Source organism: Salmo salar, chromosome 10 (assembly GCF_965601325.2).
Source record: "Salmo salar chromosome 10, fSalSal1, whole genome shotgun sequence".
NCBI lineage: Eukaryota > Metazoa > Chordata > Actinopteri > Salmoniformes > Salmonidae > Salmo > Salmo salar.
In genome coordinates this window covers 58,174,364-58,191,356 of record NC_138300.1, presented here as the reverse complement: position 1 = coordinate 58,191,356, position 16,993 = coordinate 58,174,364, and the positions used below count along the sequence as shown (strand labels likewise).

At 46.9% G+C, this 16,993-nt stretch overlaps 1 protein-coding gene across 2 annotated transcripts in view; it reads right to left on the bottom strand.

Moving 5' to 3' along the window:
* Positions 1–1,140: 1,140 nt before the first annotated feature.
* LOC106560618 (ras-related protein Rab-6B) overlaps positions 1,141–16,993 on the bottom strand; it is a 180,750-nt gene continuing 164,897 nt past the window's right edge. For both annotated transcript variants that reach the window (XM_045687974.2, XM_082957104.1), the window contains exon 8: positions 1,141–7,128. In XM_045687974.2, coding sequence (XP_045543930.1) covers positions 7,064–7,128 — 65 coding nt within the window. In that variant the 3' untranslated portion in view covers positions 1,141–7,063. The remainder of the gene's footprint in view (positions 7,129–16,993) is intronic.

Below are 16,993 nucleotides of genomic sequence, written 5' to 3'. Positions count from 1 at the left end.
GGTGTGTACATCTAGCCTGATGGGGGTGTGTACATCTAGCCTGATGGGGGTGTGTACAACCAGCCTGATGGGGGTGTGTTCATCTAGCCTGATGGGGGTGTGTACATCTAGCCTGATGGGGGTGTGTACATCTAGCCTGATGGGGGTGTGTACATCTAGCCTGACGGGGGTGTGTACCACTAGCCTGATGGGGGTGTGTACAACTAGCCTGATGGGGGTGTGTACATCTAGCCTGATGGGGGTGCGTAAATCTACCCTGATGGGGGTGTAAACATCTAGCCTGATGGGGGTGCGTACATCTAGCCTGATGGGGGTGTCTACATCTAGCCTGATGGGGGTGTCTACATATAGCCTGATGGGGGTGTCTACGTCTAGCCTGATGGGGGTGTCTAGCCTGATGGGGGGGGTGTACATCTAGCCTGATGGGGGTGTCTACATCTAGCCTGATAGGGGTGTCTAGCCTGATGGGGGTGTCTAGCCTGATGGGGGTGTCTACGTCTAGCCTGATGGGGGTGTCTACATCTAGCCTGATGGGGGTGTCTACATCTAGCCTGATGGGGGTATCTAGCCTGATGGAGGTGTCTACATCTAGCCTGATGGGGGTGTCTAGCCTGATGGGTGTGTCTAGCTACGTTTCTACCTTCAAGGTGTTTTCATTCTATGGGTTAATGTCTTTGATGACAAGAAAATGCTCGGTTTTATTTATTGTTTTGACCTTTTTATTTAACCAGGAAAAGCTTGTTTTTGGAGGTGGACCTGGCAAGAGGTCAGCAGGAAGTAGTCAGTGTCTACACCCATACAATAAAAACAATTAAGAATAGTTAACAATATTTTCCTCTATCAGAGCTTTAAACTCAGACAGCGACACCAATAACTTAAATCCATGTAACAATAAACAACGTGTTCGACTCCACCTTTATATAAACAGATTGTGTGCCGAATCCTCCTATATAATCCAAAGAATAACTTAAATCCACTAATCTGACTCAGAAGAGAAACAATGGTAGCAGTATACCAGGCCAGTCTACCTTCACAAACCAGGAACAATCACTTGTGTTTTGTTGAATCAAACCAGGAACAATCACTTGTGTTTTGTTGAATCAAAGCAGGTTCAATCAAATCAAGAACAACAGGAGATGGTTTTGATAGTAAGACATTTTTATTGATCGTTTTGGACAGACATGCTAGATCTCTATACAGTGTGAATGGAGAGCCATCTCTGAGTTACCGTAACTAACCGGGTCCTGATCTATGATCTGCTCTGAGTTACCGTAACTAACCGGGTCCTGACCTATAGTCTGCTCTGAGTTACCGTAACTAACCGGGTCCTGACCTATGGTCTGCTCTGAGTTACCGTAACTAACCGGGTCCTGACCTATGGTCTGCTCTGAGTTACCGTAACTAACCGGGTCCTGATCTATGATCTGCTCTGAGTTACCGTAACTAACCGGGTCCTGAACTATGGTCTGCTCTGAGTTACCGTAACTAACCGGGTCCTGACCTATAGTCTGCTCTGTGTTACCGTAACTAACCGGGTCCTGACCTATGGTCTGCTCTGAGTTACCGTAACTAACCGGGTCCTGACCTATGGTCTGCTCTGAGTTACCGTAACTAACCGGGTCCTGATCTATGATCTGCTCTGAGTTACCATAACTAACCGGGTCCTGACCTATGGTCTGCTCTGAGTTACCGTAACTAACCGGGTCCTGACCTATGGTCTGCTCTGAGTTACCGTAACTAACCGGGTCCTGACCTATGGTCTGCTCTGAGTTACCGTAACTAACCGGGTCCTGACCTATGGTCTGCTGCGTCAGAGTTGTACCATTATCTTACGTCAGGTGGCGTCACTTCTACGGGACGCTCGTCCCTCAACCGACGGTTGCAGGTGGAATCATTGTGCTATCTGACGTAAGACAATGAACAGACTACAGGATATACAACACACCCAATCAGGGCCAGGCTGGCCCCCAGCCTCAACAGCCTCCACAGCCCCCAGCCTCAACAGCCTCCACAGCCCCCAGACTCAACAGCCCCCAGCCACAACAGCCTCAACAGCATCCACAGCCCCCAGCCTCAACAGCCTCCAACACAAACCAACTCACCCGACAGCCAGCACATGATATTGCCTGCGTCCCAAATGGCACCCTATTTTATATATAGGGCAGTACTTTTGACCAGGGCCCAGGTCAAAAGTAGCGCACTGTATAGGGTAACGTGTGGGACGCGCATATTTTCCCAAAGCTGCTGCACTGTGGTGTTGTAGTCCAATCAACAGTAAACCATTGTTCGTTCAATCAATCAACAGTAAACCATTGTTCGTTCAATCAATCAAGAGTAAACCATTGTTCGTTCGATCAATCAACAGTAAACCATTGTTCGTTCAATCAATCAACAGTAAACCATTGTTCGTTCAATCAATCAACAGTAAACCATTGTTCGTTCGATCAATCAACAGTAAACCATTGTTTGTTCGATCAATCAACAGTAAACCATTGTTCGTTCAATCAATTGACAGTAAACCATTGTTCAATCAATCGACAGTAAACCATTGTTCAATCAATCAACAGTAAACCATTGTTCAATCAATCAACAGTAAACCATTGTTCAATCAATCAACAGTAAACCATTGTTCAATCAATCAACAGTAAACCATTGTTCAATCATCAGTAAACCATTGTTCCATTGTTCAATCAACAGTAAACTATTGTTCAATCAATCAGTAAACCATTGTTCCATTGTTAAATCAACAGTAAACCATTGTTCCTTCTCAGGATCATCACACTGTCTCTAGTCCTAATATAGTGCAGAGGAGGGTGCTGTACCCAGGTCAGGGAAGGAGCAAACACACTGTCTCTAGTCCTAATATAGTGGCGAGGAGGGTGCTGTACCCAGGTCAGGGAAGAAGAAAATACATAAGAACAAGTGTACATGGTAATTAATCAATGAATGAATCAGTCAATCAATGAATTAATAAATACCCCCCCAAAGTGCTCCCCTTACATATCAACACTGTCTCCAGTGAGGCAGTACATTGAGAGCAATACATTCCTAGGCACCAGGGCAATAATACATTGAGTGAAACAGTAGGATAAGTAAAGGTTGGCCTACGGTGTCAATCCCCTCACTAGTTGTTTTGGTGCAGGGGTTATGTTTCAGTGGGTATGAATAAGGAGGTGATGTTTCACATTCTTCTATCAGGGGCATTTCTTTATCAGGTATCCTAATATATGTCTGAGTCCTCCTTCTTCTCTTCACAGTATCAACATTGTAAATGTTAAGTTCTGTGACTCCCCAGGCCTGTCTTTTTTTTAACCTATTTCATCCCTACTCAGCTAACAGAAAGTACCAGAGCCATAGTTAGACTTGGGTAACATTTACAAAGGGTTGTGGAAAAATCAATAACTACCTTGAAGTTCTCACTTTGAGGGGTTGTTTCTTTTCTTTCTTCCTGGGATTCTCTTCTGACATCAGGGATTCAACGGTATTTTACTGTACATTTGTAAGCCCACTATGGAGAGCTGTTACTCCAGCTATTTAAGGTATGTTCTGATGCTAGCTCACTTGGCTCCAACTTGGACTAGTATTTGGCTCGTTAGATGGGTCGGGATTTCAGGATTTCACCAGTATTCACAAGGGTGGTGCTTCTCTTTTTATTTTTGGAGACTGGTCAGGAACATATTCACAAATGTTTAAAACTCTACACTAACCGTCAAGACACAGTACTCCAAATTTTATGAAGATTATGGTCTTTTGTAAGACTACAAGACTAGATTTTCACTAACTGCCAAACACCATACGTTTCTTTTTAAAAAGTGCATTGTCTCACGAAAAAAAAAATATACATTTCAAAATTAAAAGTGAACATTTTTCTAAATAAAAAGTTATGTTCTGATCACTGGTTAACCACAATACCAGTCAGTATACCACGTTGCCTGGTTCTGAAAACAGGACCAGATTATTTCAGTAGTAGTAGTAGTAACCTTTTAAACACAGGCAGCATAGAAGTCCATTTTTTATCATCGTAGGGAGTGGACATGTTATATGACACAATTTTAATGACAATGAAGCAGTTGTTTGAATAATTTGGAGGATGTATATTTACAATGAAGTGCTTGAACATCATCATAACCTGCAAGGTCTACATGTGTAAATTCCTATTTTTCTTCTTGGGTTTATTTGACAGGAATGTGTAACTGTTCACACCATTACCAGATACGAGGGTATCCTGGTCCCAGATAGACCTGTGCTCTTGTCAACATCATTGCTGTCAATTGACATGACAACGAGTGACACCGGGAGATGGCATGATAGCACAAACAGACTGGCTCTGACAAGGGTAGTCTTTTGAACTATTTTTATGATGCTTTTATACAGAACAGAAACAATAGAGGTCATAATTTATTTCCATGTATTTTGGATAGTCCATTTAGATGCTCTACAGATGGTCATACAATCAACAAACTGTTGATAAGCAACTGCTTGCTAAGGTTAGGATAAGGGTTAGGATCAGGGTAAAGGTTAGGTTTGGAATAATGTTTAGAATAAGGGTTAGGGTTATGTTAGGTTTACAATAAGGGTTAGGGTTAGAGTAGGGGTTAGGTTTGCAATAAGGGTCAGGGTAGGGTTTAGGTTTACAATAAGGGTCAGGGTAGGAGTTAGGTTTACAATAAGGGTCAGGGTAGGAGTTAGGTTTACAATAAGGGTCAGGGTAGGGGTTAGGTTTACAATAAGGGTCAGGGTAGAAGTTAGGTTTACAATAAGGGTCAGGGTAGGGATAGGTTTACAATAAGGGTCAGGGTAGGGATTAGGTTTACAATAAGGGTTGGGGCTAGGGTAAGGGTTATGGTTAGGGTAAAGGTTAGGTTTACAATAAGGGTCAGGGTAGGGGGTTAGGTTTACAATAAGGGTTAGGGTAGGGTTAGGTTTACAATAAGGGTCAGGGTAGGGATTAAGGTTTACAATAAGGGTTAAGGTAGGGGTTAAGGTTTACAATAAGGGTCAGGGTAGGGATTAGGTTTACAATAAGGGTTGGGGCAAGGTTAGGGTTAGTAGATTGTTTAATTGTTAGTGTAAATGGACTATCCAAATTAAGAATTACCTCACCGTATAAAGTAGTGCACTATATAGGGAGTACGGTGGTATTTGGGACTCACACCTAATCACGATGACACAGACAGTATGATACAGTGCAGCAGCAACAGGAGTGGCATGGCAGTGAGTAACTGTGAAACAAACACTGCACATGACAGAGAAACACAAACCAGCTAGTGATGTGGCACTGAGAACATGGGCCTCAGTGAGGACACCGCTTGGCAGCTGCCCTCTACAGTAGTGATGACCAGCTAGAACATGGGCCTCAGTGAGGACACCGCTTGGCAGCTGCCCTCTACAGTAGTGATGACCAGCTAGAACATGGGCCTCAGTGAGGACACCGCTTGGCTGCTGCCCTCTACAGTAGTGATGACCAGCTAGAACATGGGCCTCAGTGAGGACACCGCTTGGCAGCTGCCCTCTACAGTAGTGATGACCAGCTAGAACATGGGCCTCAGTGAGGGCACCGCTTGGCAGCTGCCCTCTACAGTAGTGATGACCAGCTAGAACATGGGCCTCAGTGAGGACACCGCTTGGCAGCTGCCCTCTACAGTAGTGATGACCAGCTAGAACATGGGCCTCAGTGAGGACACCGCTTGGCAGCTGCCCTCTACAGTAGTGATGACCAGCTAGAACATGGGCCTCAGTGAGGACACCGCTTGGCAGCTAACCTCTACAGTAGTGATGACCAGCTAGAACATGGGCCTCAGTGAGGACACCGCTTGGCAGCTGCCCTCTACAGTAGTGATGACCAGCTAGAACACGGGCCTCAGTGAGGACACCGCTTGGCAGCTGCCCTCTACAGTAGTGATAACCAGCTTGGACACGGGCCTCAGTGAGGACACCGCTTGGCTGCTGCCCTCTACAGTAGTGATAACCAGCTAGGACATGGGCCTCAGTGAGGACACCGCTTGGCAGCTGCCCTCTACAGTAGTGATAACCAGCTTGGACACGGGCCTCAGTGAGGACACCGCTTGGCTGCTGCCCTCTACAGTAGTGATGACCAGCTAGAACATGGGCCTCAGTGAGGACACCGCTTGGCTGCTGCCCTCTACAGTAGTGATAACCAGCTAGGACACGGGCCTCAGTGAGGACACCGCTTGGCTGCTGCCCTCTGTGGATGGTTGTGATGTACAGTTGCCTAATACAGAAAGCGTACATTTACACACACTAACGAACACACTTTTGACAATGGAAGATGGGCTAAACTCAAGTATACAAATGCAGTTTCACTCACAGCATTTTGTGAAAAACAAAAACATAAAATATCAAGACATTTTTAAAGAGTGCATTAAGTCACATGATCAAAGATCATTTACATATTCAAACTCGTGTACATCAGTAGAGAGCACAATAGTACCTAAAAAAAAAAAAGAAAAAAAAAGAACAACATGCGTTAGATATACAGCATCCAAATTGGCACCCTATTCCCTATATAGTGCACTACTTTTGACCAGAGCCCTAGGGGTCACAACATAGGGAATAGTGTGCCCTCTGTCTAGCCATTGGACTGCTTGTTCCATGCTGCTCGTTCCTTCCATCCCAATGACACCCTATACCCTAGTGCTATGGTCTAAAAGTAGTGTACTACATAGGGAATAGGGTGCCATTGGGGATACATAGAAGGGGAGAACTCAGTCATCTGCAACTTTTCAAAGCATTTCTTTTAATATACAAAAATATAAAAGGAAAAAAAAATCACCTACATTCTACTTTTTCAAACAAAAAAAGTATAGTTCACATGTTTGAGAGGGTTAAGTATTTTTTTTTTTTTTTATCATTTTGTAAATTTAAGACTTTTTTGGCAATTCCTTTTAATAAAGTACACTATTTTACAACTGAAATGTATGTAACGCTAGTTTCCAACTGATGACCAGTAATTAAGACAAATTCCAATCTGAAAGCTCTACTGGAGGCGAACCAACACAACAAGCATGTGGTGGAGATGAAGATGCAGAATCAGGTGTTGGGATTAACAGGAGCACCCGCCTTCAGTGGTTGCAGGCTCTTGTGGTTTGTCCAGCTTGATGTCAATCACTGGGGAAAAGATGGTTAAGGAAGCTTTGGAAACACATTTGCAAACAAGTTAACCAGTAGAACAGACTATAGAGACACAGCTGACCCTTTTAAACCAACTAGCCAAAATCTGAAACTGACCCTAACCGTAACCTAATTTTAAGGAATGAAATATTTGTTTATTTGAATCCCCATGAGCTTTTGCAGAGGTCCACAAAAAACACAAAACTTGACAAGTAACACAAGTCACACAAATTTAAAGTACAATGATATACAAACAATAATAATAAAAAACAACGCAAGAATAAAAACATGTGTGTTAGTGTGTCTGTGTGTTACTGTGTGTGTGTGTCTGTGTTACAGTGTGTGTCTCCTATCACAGTCCAAGTCTTCTCCTTGACCAGTAGCTCTTCTCAATCCTACAGCTGGACACCAATGTAACACAAATGGAACCCTATTCTCTTCAGTGCACTACTTTCGACCTAAAGTAGTGCACTATATAGAATGTCAGGGCTCTGGTCTAAAGTAGTGCACTATATAGGATGTTAGGGCTCTGGTCTAAAGTAGTGCACTATATAGGGAATAGGGCTCTGGTCTAAAGTAGTTCGCTATATAGGGAATAGGGTGCCATAGGGCTCTGGTCTAAAGTAGTTCACTATATAGGGAATAGGGCTCTGGTTTAAAGTAGTTCACTATATAGGGAATAGGGTGCCATAGGGCTCTGGTCTAATGTAGTTCACTATATAGGGTGTTAGGGCTCTGGTGTAAAGTAGTTCACTATATAGGGTGTTTGGGGTCTGGTCTAAAGTAGTGCACTATATAGGGAAGGCTCTGGTCTAAAGTAGTGTATTATATAGGGTGTTAGGGCTCTGGTCTAAAGTAGTTCACTATATAGGGTGTTAGGGCTCTGGTCTAAAGTAGTGCACTATATAGGGAATAGGGTGCCATTTGGGACGAAATAAAGGTGTGTCTGAAACTCATGTATCTATCTACTGCTCTCTATTGTCATAACATGGTACTGCTCTAACGTGTCTCTGCAGTATGAACTCTATGGCACTAGGTGGTGCTGTTGTTCATACATCTACTACTAAAGCTGTACCTTTTCAAGGCAGCAATGCATAAGGGCGTGAACAGGACCATGTATGAACCATCCAACATATTGTCCACAGAGCTTATACTACTTTAATATAAGGTTAGGACTCTATATTCAATCTGGATCGCTGAAGCCTTACAGGAAATAAAAATGTGAAGGTAATTTCCTTATGGAGCAGACATCTGCAGCGGTTACTGTGAATGCATCCTCCGCTGAACAAGGGAACGTTGTCTTTTTAAATTTCAATCGCGCTGTAACTCTTGATAGAGCCCTTTTTTTAAAGTGAGCTTAAAATCAATGCGGTAAAGACTTGCCTGCTTCCATCTTGTTTACAGTGACAGCCATTAGTGGAACGGAGTAAATCATACAGCTTAAAGAGATTTTTAAAATATGTCTCTTTCCGTAGTGTATATATTAGCTACATTCAATACACACAGTAAGCAAAACAACAGCATTCTTCAAGAAAAGACATAAAGAAAATATCAAGGAACAGGATAGACTTCTAAAGCCCATTTGGTTGTATTTCATCTCTTCATTAAATGAGCTCACAGCCACCCCCTGTCTGATATATGACATCATTCTCCTGTCTCTCTGCCCGCGTCCCCAATGGCATCCTATTCTCTGTAGTGTATAGCGCACTACTTGTGATAAGGGTCCGGTAAAGACAATAGGGTTCCATTTGGGACCGAGCCTCGTCCCCACGGCAGGTTATATACACACCCAAATGACACGCTCCTTGGAGGCCATGGCAGGGCGGTTTCCATGGCACCAGTGTGTCTCTGTGTTCGCCTGTTGTGTGTGCATGTGCGTGTCGTTTGTGTATGTGTGTGTTTACGTGCATGTCATTTGTGTGTGTGTGTGTCTGGTATGTTATTGAGTCCTGTTAAATGTCATCTGAAGGACGTCCTGCTAACATCACATATGCCTGGACATTTCCAGAGGATCAGCCAATCAGAATCCCCCATCCCAATCACACATACTACCATTGCAAAGGAGCCCTGTGGCCCCTGGTGACGACACCAGCAGTCTGGTTTAGGGAAGTCTGTTCCAGAGAAGGCCTATCACCTTCAGATGAGGAGGGATGACTAACCACACAGGAAGTCATGTTATCCATTCTGTAGTGGGCATTCTATTGAGGAGGTAGAGGACCAGGAAGTCATGTTATCCATTCTGTAGTGGGCATTCTATTGAGGAGGTAGAGGACCAGGAAGTTATGTTAACCATTCTGTAGTGGGCATTCTATTGAGGAGGTAGAGGACCAGGAAGTCATGTTAACCATTCTGTAGTGGGCATTCTATTGAGGTAGAGGACCAGGAAGTTATGTTAACCATTCTGTAGTGAGCATTTAGCCACCTAGCTAATGTTAGCAACAACAAATTATAAATATTTTTATCCCCACTGGCGCTACAGATGGATATATCCTCTAAAGGCCCAAAAATAAATACAACATTTCAAATTATTCCGATTTCTTTTCAGGGGGTGCTGCAGCACCCTCAGCACCCCTACTTCCTATAATGAGAGAGTATGACTCTGGAGGGGATAACTTGGTCCCCAGGCTCTATTGATACCCCCTCCATAATCAGGACCAGATCTGACTGCCTATCGAATCTGAATGACTGTGACCGTCACGACAATCTGTGTGTTTTTGGAAGTTGATTCACTGCTTTTGTTCCCATAACTCCGCCCCATAGTTACTGTTGCTACGACGAATGCGTGCTAGCAGTTAATATGATGCTAGCTAGCTAACCGTGGTATTGGCAAGCCTAGATAACTACATTAACAGGAGAAAAAAAAAGATGTCAACAAAACACTCCAAGGTAAGTGCATTTTTTTTTGTCTTGAAATTTCATATTTGAAAGGTGCATTGAAACAATTATCTTGCTAACTAGATAATATGGAGATATATTTTCAATCACAGCCAGCTAGTAAGTCATGATGAGGTCACAGCCAGCTAGTAAGTTATGATGAGGTCACAGCCAGCTAGTAAGTTATGATGAGGTCACAGCCAGCTAGTAAGTTATGATGAGGTCACAGCCAGCTAGTAAGTTACTAGAGATCACAGCCAGCTAGTAAGTTATGATGAGGTCACAGCCAGCTAGTAAGTTATGATGAGGTCACAGCCAGCTAGCAAGTTATGAGATCACTATGGTATGTGGGTAATCAAGGTGTCATCTGACAGCTTGTCATACATTTATAATAGAACATTTAGCTTTACATTTGTTTTCATTTTCACATTGTGTGTGTGTGTGTGTGTGTGTGTGTGTGTGTGTGTGTGTGTGTGTGTGTGTGTGTGTGTGTGTGTGTGTGTGTGTGTGTCCATCCTTCTGTCTGTCTGTCTGCTTGCCTGTCTGTCTGTCTTTCTGTCTGTTTAGGAGTTTCAGATGTGGATGGAGAAGCGTGGTGGTGGACAAAACAGGAGGGCGTGTTCACTGAGCACATCTATTACTGCTGATACACTGTAGTTATCCCATTGGTATACACTGTAGTTATCCCATTGGTATTACTGCTGATGCACTGTAGTTATCCCATTGGTATACACTGTAGTTATCCCATTACTATACACTGTAGTTATCCCATTGGTATTACCGCTGATGCACTGTAGTTATCCCATTGGTATACACTGTAGTTATCCCATTAGTATACACTGTAGTTATCCCATTGGTAATACGGCTGATACACTGTAGTTATCCCATTGGTATACACTGTAGTTATCCCATTGGTATTACCGCTGATACACTGTAGTTATCCCATTGGTATTACCCCTGATACACTGTAGCTATCCCATTGGTATTACTGCTGATACACTGTAGCTATCCCATTGGTATTACCGCTGATACACTGTAGTTATCCCATTGGTATTACCCCTGATACACTGTAGCTATCCCATTGGTATTACCGCTGATACACTGTAGCTATCCCATTGGTATTACTGCTGATACACTGTAGTTATCCCATTGGTATTACTGCTGATACACTGTAGTTATCCCATTGGTATTACTGCTGATACACTGTAGTTATCCCATTGGTATACACTGTAGTTATCCCATTGGTATTACTGCTGATACACTGTAGTTATCCCATTGGTATACACTGTAGTTATCCCATTGGGATACACTGTAGTTATCCCATTGGTATACACTGTAGTTATCCCATTGGTATTACCGCTGATACACTGTAGTTATCCCTTTGGTATTACCCCTGATACACTGTAGCTATCCCATTGGTATTACCGCTGATACACTGTAGTTATCCCATTGGTATTACCGCTGATACACTGTAGTTATCCCATTGGTATACACTGTAGTTATCCCATTGGTATTACCGCTGATACACTGTAGCTATCCCATTGGTATTACCCCTGATACACTGTAGCTATCCCATTCGTATTACCCCTGATACACTGTAGCTATCCCATTCGTATTACCCCTGATACACTGTAGCTATCCCATTGGTATTACTGCTTGGATGGATAGATAAGAGGTGGAAGGGTTGAAAGCATACAGGTCGATACTGTACTGGTTCCAAGTCATTACTTGGCACTGGATTGTGTAACACAAAGACACATCATGCATCACACACTGAGAACAGACTGTGTGGACCACCCTTCCTCCTCATAGGCAGTACTCCAATTAATTGGACTTACAAGTCATGTTTGCATCCCGATTCACTTCCTTCTCCCAAAGTGTGCACTTATATACTTTCTTGCATGGATATAGCAATGGGAACTCCCTCCTTCTAATTCTATGCTTTTCAATTCATGACAAGGAGTTTGCAAGTGCACACTTAGGGAGAAGGGAGTAGAATTAGGACATAGCCGAGTGTGCTCTCTCATCATCTATATGCCCAGTCCTGTACTGAAGGATACAGTGATATTACAACATAAGGGCTACTTTAAGGAATGAATTAAAATGTATTTCTATTCATATTGTAGACACATCCTCTCCCACTGAGTTCTTGTATGTGACATTTTGTTTGTTGCAAGTCAAGTTTTTTGTTTACATATCAGTAAATATTGTCAACTGTGGGGACAGTTCCAGAGAATCTGAAAGGGGGCTGATCAATGATATGGACTAAGTTTCCTGTTGTGATATTTGAAGGTTACAAATGTAATTTTTGGAATAAAATACTTTTCTATTTAGTAGTTAATTTGCCCCAGACCTGACAGGTTGCCTTTCAACTCATCTATTTTGTGTTACAGCCCTTTGGGAACTATGAGAAGGTAGTGATTCCATTGCCCAACGGCATTGCTGTCTACGGGCAACCCGAGCAGCTCCTCCAGCTGCCCCCGCCTGTCTTCCAGATGCTGCTGCCCCCGCCTGTCTTCTAGATGCTGCTGCCCCTGCCTGTCTTCTAGATGCTGCTGACCCCGCCTGTCTTCTAGATGCTGCTGCCCCCGCCTGTCTTCTAGATGCTGCTGACCCCGCCTGTCTTCTAGATGCTGCTGCCCCCGCCTGTCTTCTAGATGCTGCTGCCCCCGCCTGTCTTCTAGATGCTGCTGCCCCCGCCTGTCTTCTAGATGCTGCTGCCCCCGCCTGTCTTCCAGATGCTCCTGACCCCGCCTGTCTTCCAGATGCTGCTGCCCCCGCCTGTCTTCCAGATGCTGCTGACCCAGCCGCCCCCGCCTGTCTTCTAGATGCTGCTGCCCCCGCCTGTCTTCTAGATGCTGCTGCCCCGCCTGTCTTCCAGATGCTGCTGCCCCCGCCTGTCTTCCAGATGCTGCTGCCCCCGCCTGTCTTCCAGATGCTGCTGACCCAGCTGCCCCCGCCTGTCTTCTAGATGCTGCTGCCCCCGCCTGTCTTCTAGATGCTGCTGCCCCCGCCTGTCTTCCAGATGCTGCTGACCCCGCCTGTCTTCTAGATGCTGCTGACCCCGCCTGTCTTCCAGATGCTGCTGCCCCCGCCTGTCTTCCAGATGCTGCTGCCCCCGCCTGTCTTCCAGATGCTGCTGCCCCCGCCTGTCTTCTAGATGCTGCTGCCCCCGCCTGTCTTCCAGATGCTGCTGCCCCCGCCTGTCTTCTAGATGCTGCTGACCCAGCTGCCCCCGCCTGTCTTCTAGATGCTGCTGCCCCCGCCTGTCTTCTAGATGCTGCTGCCCCCGCCTGTCTTCCAGATGCTGCTGACCCCGCCTGTCTTCTAGATGCTGCTGCCCCCGCCTGTCTTCTAGATGCTGCTGCCCCCGCCTGTCTTCTAGATGCTGCTGCCCCCGCCTGTCTTCTAGATGCTGCTGCCCCCGCCTGTCTTCCAGATGCTGCTGCCCCCGCCTGTCTTCCAGATGCTGCTGACCCAGCTGCCCCGCCTGTCTTCTAGATGCTGCTGCCCCCGCCTGTCTTCCAGATGCTGCTGACCCCGCCTGTCTTCTAGATGCTGCTGCCCCCGCCTGTCTTCTAGATGCTGCTGCCCCCGCCTGTCTTCCAGATGCTGCTGACCCCGCCTGTCTTCTAGATGCTGCTGACCCCGCCTGTCTTCCAGATGCTGCTGCCCCCGCCTGTCTTCCAGATGCTGCTGCCCCCGCCTGTCTTCCAGATGCTGCTGCCCCCGCCTGTCTTCTAGATGCTGCTGCCCCCGCCTGTCTTCCAGATGCTGCTGCCCCCGCCTGTCTTCTAGATGCTGCTGACCCAGCTGCCCCCGCCTGTCTTCTAGATGCTGCTGCCCCCGCCTGTCTTCTAGATGCTGCTGCCCCCACCTGTCTTCCAGATGCTGCTGACCCCGCCTGTCTTCTAGATGCTGCTGCCCCCGCCTGTCTTCTAGATGCTGCTGCCCCCGCCTGTCTTCTAGATGCTGCTGCCCCCGCCTGTCTTCTAGATGCTGCTGCCCCCGCCTGTCTTCCAGATGCTGCTGCCCCCGCCTGTCTTCCAGATGCTGCTGACCCAGCTGCCCCGCCTGTCTTCTAGATGCTGCTGCCCCCGCCTGTCTTCCAGATGCTGCTGACCCCGCCTGTCTTCTAGATGCTGCTGCCCCCGCCTGTCTTCTAGATGCTGCTGCCCCCGCCTGTCTTCTAGATGCTGCTGCCCCCGCCTGTCTTCTAGATGCTGCTGCCCCCGCCTGTCTTCCAGATGCTGCTGCCCCCGCCTGTCTTCTAGATGCTGCTGCCCCCGCCTGTCTTCTAGATGCTGCTGCCCCAGCTTCCCCCGCCTGTCTTCTAGATGCTGCTGCCCCAGCTGCCCCCGCCTGTCTTCCAGATGCTGCTGCCCCCGCCTGTCTTCCAGATGCTGCTGACCCAGCTGCCCCCGCCTGTCTTCTAGATGCTGCTGCCCCAGCTGCCCCCGCCTGTCTTCCAGATGCTGCTGCCCCCGCCTGTCTTCTAGATGCTGCTGCCCCAGCTGCCCCCGCCTGTCTTCTAGATGCTGCTGCCCCAGCTGCCCCTGCCTGTCTTCCAGATGCTGCTGACCCAGCTGCCCCCGCCTGTCTTCCAGATGCTGCTGACCCAGCTGCCCCCACCTGTCTTCTAGATGCTGCTGCCCCAGCTGCCCCCGCCTGTCTTCTAGATGCTGCTGCCCCAGCTGCCCCTGCCTGTCTTCCAGATGCTGCTGACCCAGCTGCCCCCGCCTGTCTTCTAGATGCTGCTGCCCCCGCCTGTCTTCCAGATGCTGCTGCCCCCGCCTGTCTTCCAGATGCTGCTGCCCCCGCCTGTCTTCCAGATGCTGTTGACCCCGCCTGTCTTCCAGATGCTGCTGCCCCCGCCTGTCTTCCAGATGCTGCTGCCCCCGCCTGTCTTCTAGATGCTGCTGCCCCCGCCTGTCTTCCAGATGCTGCTGACCCAGCAGCCTACCATCAGACAGGTGAGGATGCACCAAAGTGCCCTGATTTCCCCCCCTCCCTCTGCCAATGGTCTGCAATTGGCTACTACCCTTCATGGACAAAAGTACAACCATGGTTGGAGTCAGTCCCACCTTATTCCTTACATCACCAGTCCATTCCCTTTAAGACCATGGTTTGAGTCAGTTCCACCTTATTCCTTACATCACCAGTCCATTCCCTTTAAGACCATGGGGGTGATTGTATGAGTGTGTACTTCAACTTAGGGGTAAAGGGTAGCATTGTGTCCTGATTGTCCACCCTCTCCCAAAGTGTTCACTGTCAAGGATTTTACAACGATGGAAACTCCCCTCTATAGCCAATGACTACACCAATCCAATGTTAATAAATCTATGGCGGGGGAGAAAGGTGGTGAATCATTTTTCCCTGGACCGCCCTTAATGCATTAGACTGATCTCTTCTGGAATAGCTGTGACAATATTGTTGAGTCTAGTTCAGTGTTCCTCATTCTTGGTCCTAAAGGGCAACAGTGTGTTAATGTTTATCCCTACCTGTGTAAAAACTATTCAATAAGACCTTACTTGGGTACATTTTAGTGAATTAATGGTTGGAGCGAACAGTGAACAATAAAAAAGTAGTCCATTGATTATCTGTTTTAGGGTTCCACACATGCTAACCATTGCATAATTTGTGTTTCTTTTTGTTTTTACAGGTGTTTTTTTTAAATATATACTGCTCAAAAAAATAAAGGGAACACTTAAACAACACAATGTAACTCCAAGTCAATCACACTTCTGTGAAATCAAACTGTCCACTTAGGAAGCAACACTGATTGACAATAAATTTCACATGCTGTTGTGCAAATGGAATAGACAACAGGTGGAAATTATAGGCAATTAGCAAGACACCCCCAATAAAGGAGTGGTTCTGCAGGTGGGGACCACAGACCACTTCTCAGTTCCTATGCTTCCTGGCTGATGTTTTGGTCACTTTTGAATGCTGGCGGTGCTTTCACTCTAGTGGTAGCATGAGACGGAGTCTACAACCCACACAAGTGGCTCAGGTAGTGCAGCTCATCCAGGATGGCACATCAATGCGAGCTGTGGCAAGAAGGTTTGCTGTGTCTGTCAGCGTATTGTCCAGAGCATGGAGGCGCTACCAGGAGACAGACCAGTACATCAGGAGACGTGGAGGAGGCCGTAGGAGGGCAACAACCCAGCAGCAGGACCGCTACCTCCGCCTTTGTGCAAGGAGGAGCAGGAGAAGCACTGCCAGAGCCCTGCAAAATGACCTCCAGCAGGCCACAAATGTGCATGTTTCTGCTCAAACGGTCAGAAACAGACTCCATGAGGGTGGTATGAGGGCCCGACGTCCACAGGTGGGGGTTGTGCTTACAGCCCAACACCGTGCAGGACGTTTGGCATTTGCCAGAGAACACCAAGATTGGCAAATTCGCCACTGGCGCCCTGTGCTCTTCACAGATGAAAGCAGGTTCACACTGAGCACGTGACAGACATGACAGAGTCTGGAGACGCCGTGGAGAACGTTCTGCTGCCTGCAACATCCTCCAGCATGACCGGTTTGGTGGTGGGTCAGTCATGGTGTGGGGTGGCATTCCTTTGGGGGGCCGCACAGCCCTCCATGTGCTCGCCAGAGGTAGCCTGACTGCCATTAGGTACCGAGATGAGATCCTCAGACCCCTTGTGAGACCATATGCTGGTGCGGTTGGCCCTGGGTTCCTCCTAATGCAAGACAATGCTAGACCTCATGTGGCTGGAGTGTGTCAGCAGTTCCTGCAAGAGGAAGGCATTGATGCTATGGACTGGCCCGCCCGTTCCCCAGACCTGAATCCAATTGAACACATCTGGGACATCATGTCTCGCTCCATCCACCAACGCCACGTTGCACCACAGACTGTCCAGGAGTTGGCGGATGCTTTAGTCCAGGTCTGGGAGGAGATCCCTCAGGAGACCATCCGCCACCTCATCAGGAGCATGCCCAGGCGTTGTAGGGAGGTCATACAGGCATGTGGAGGCCA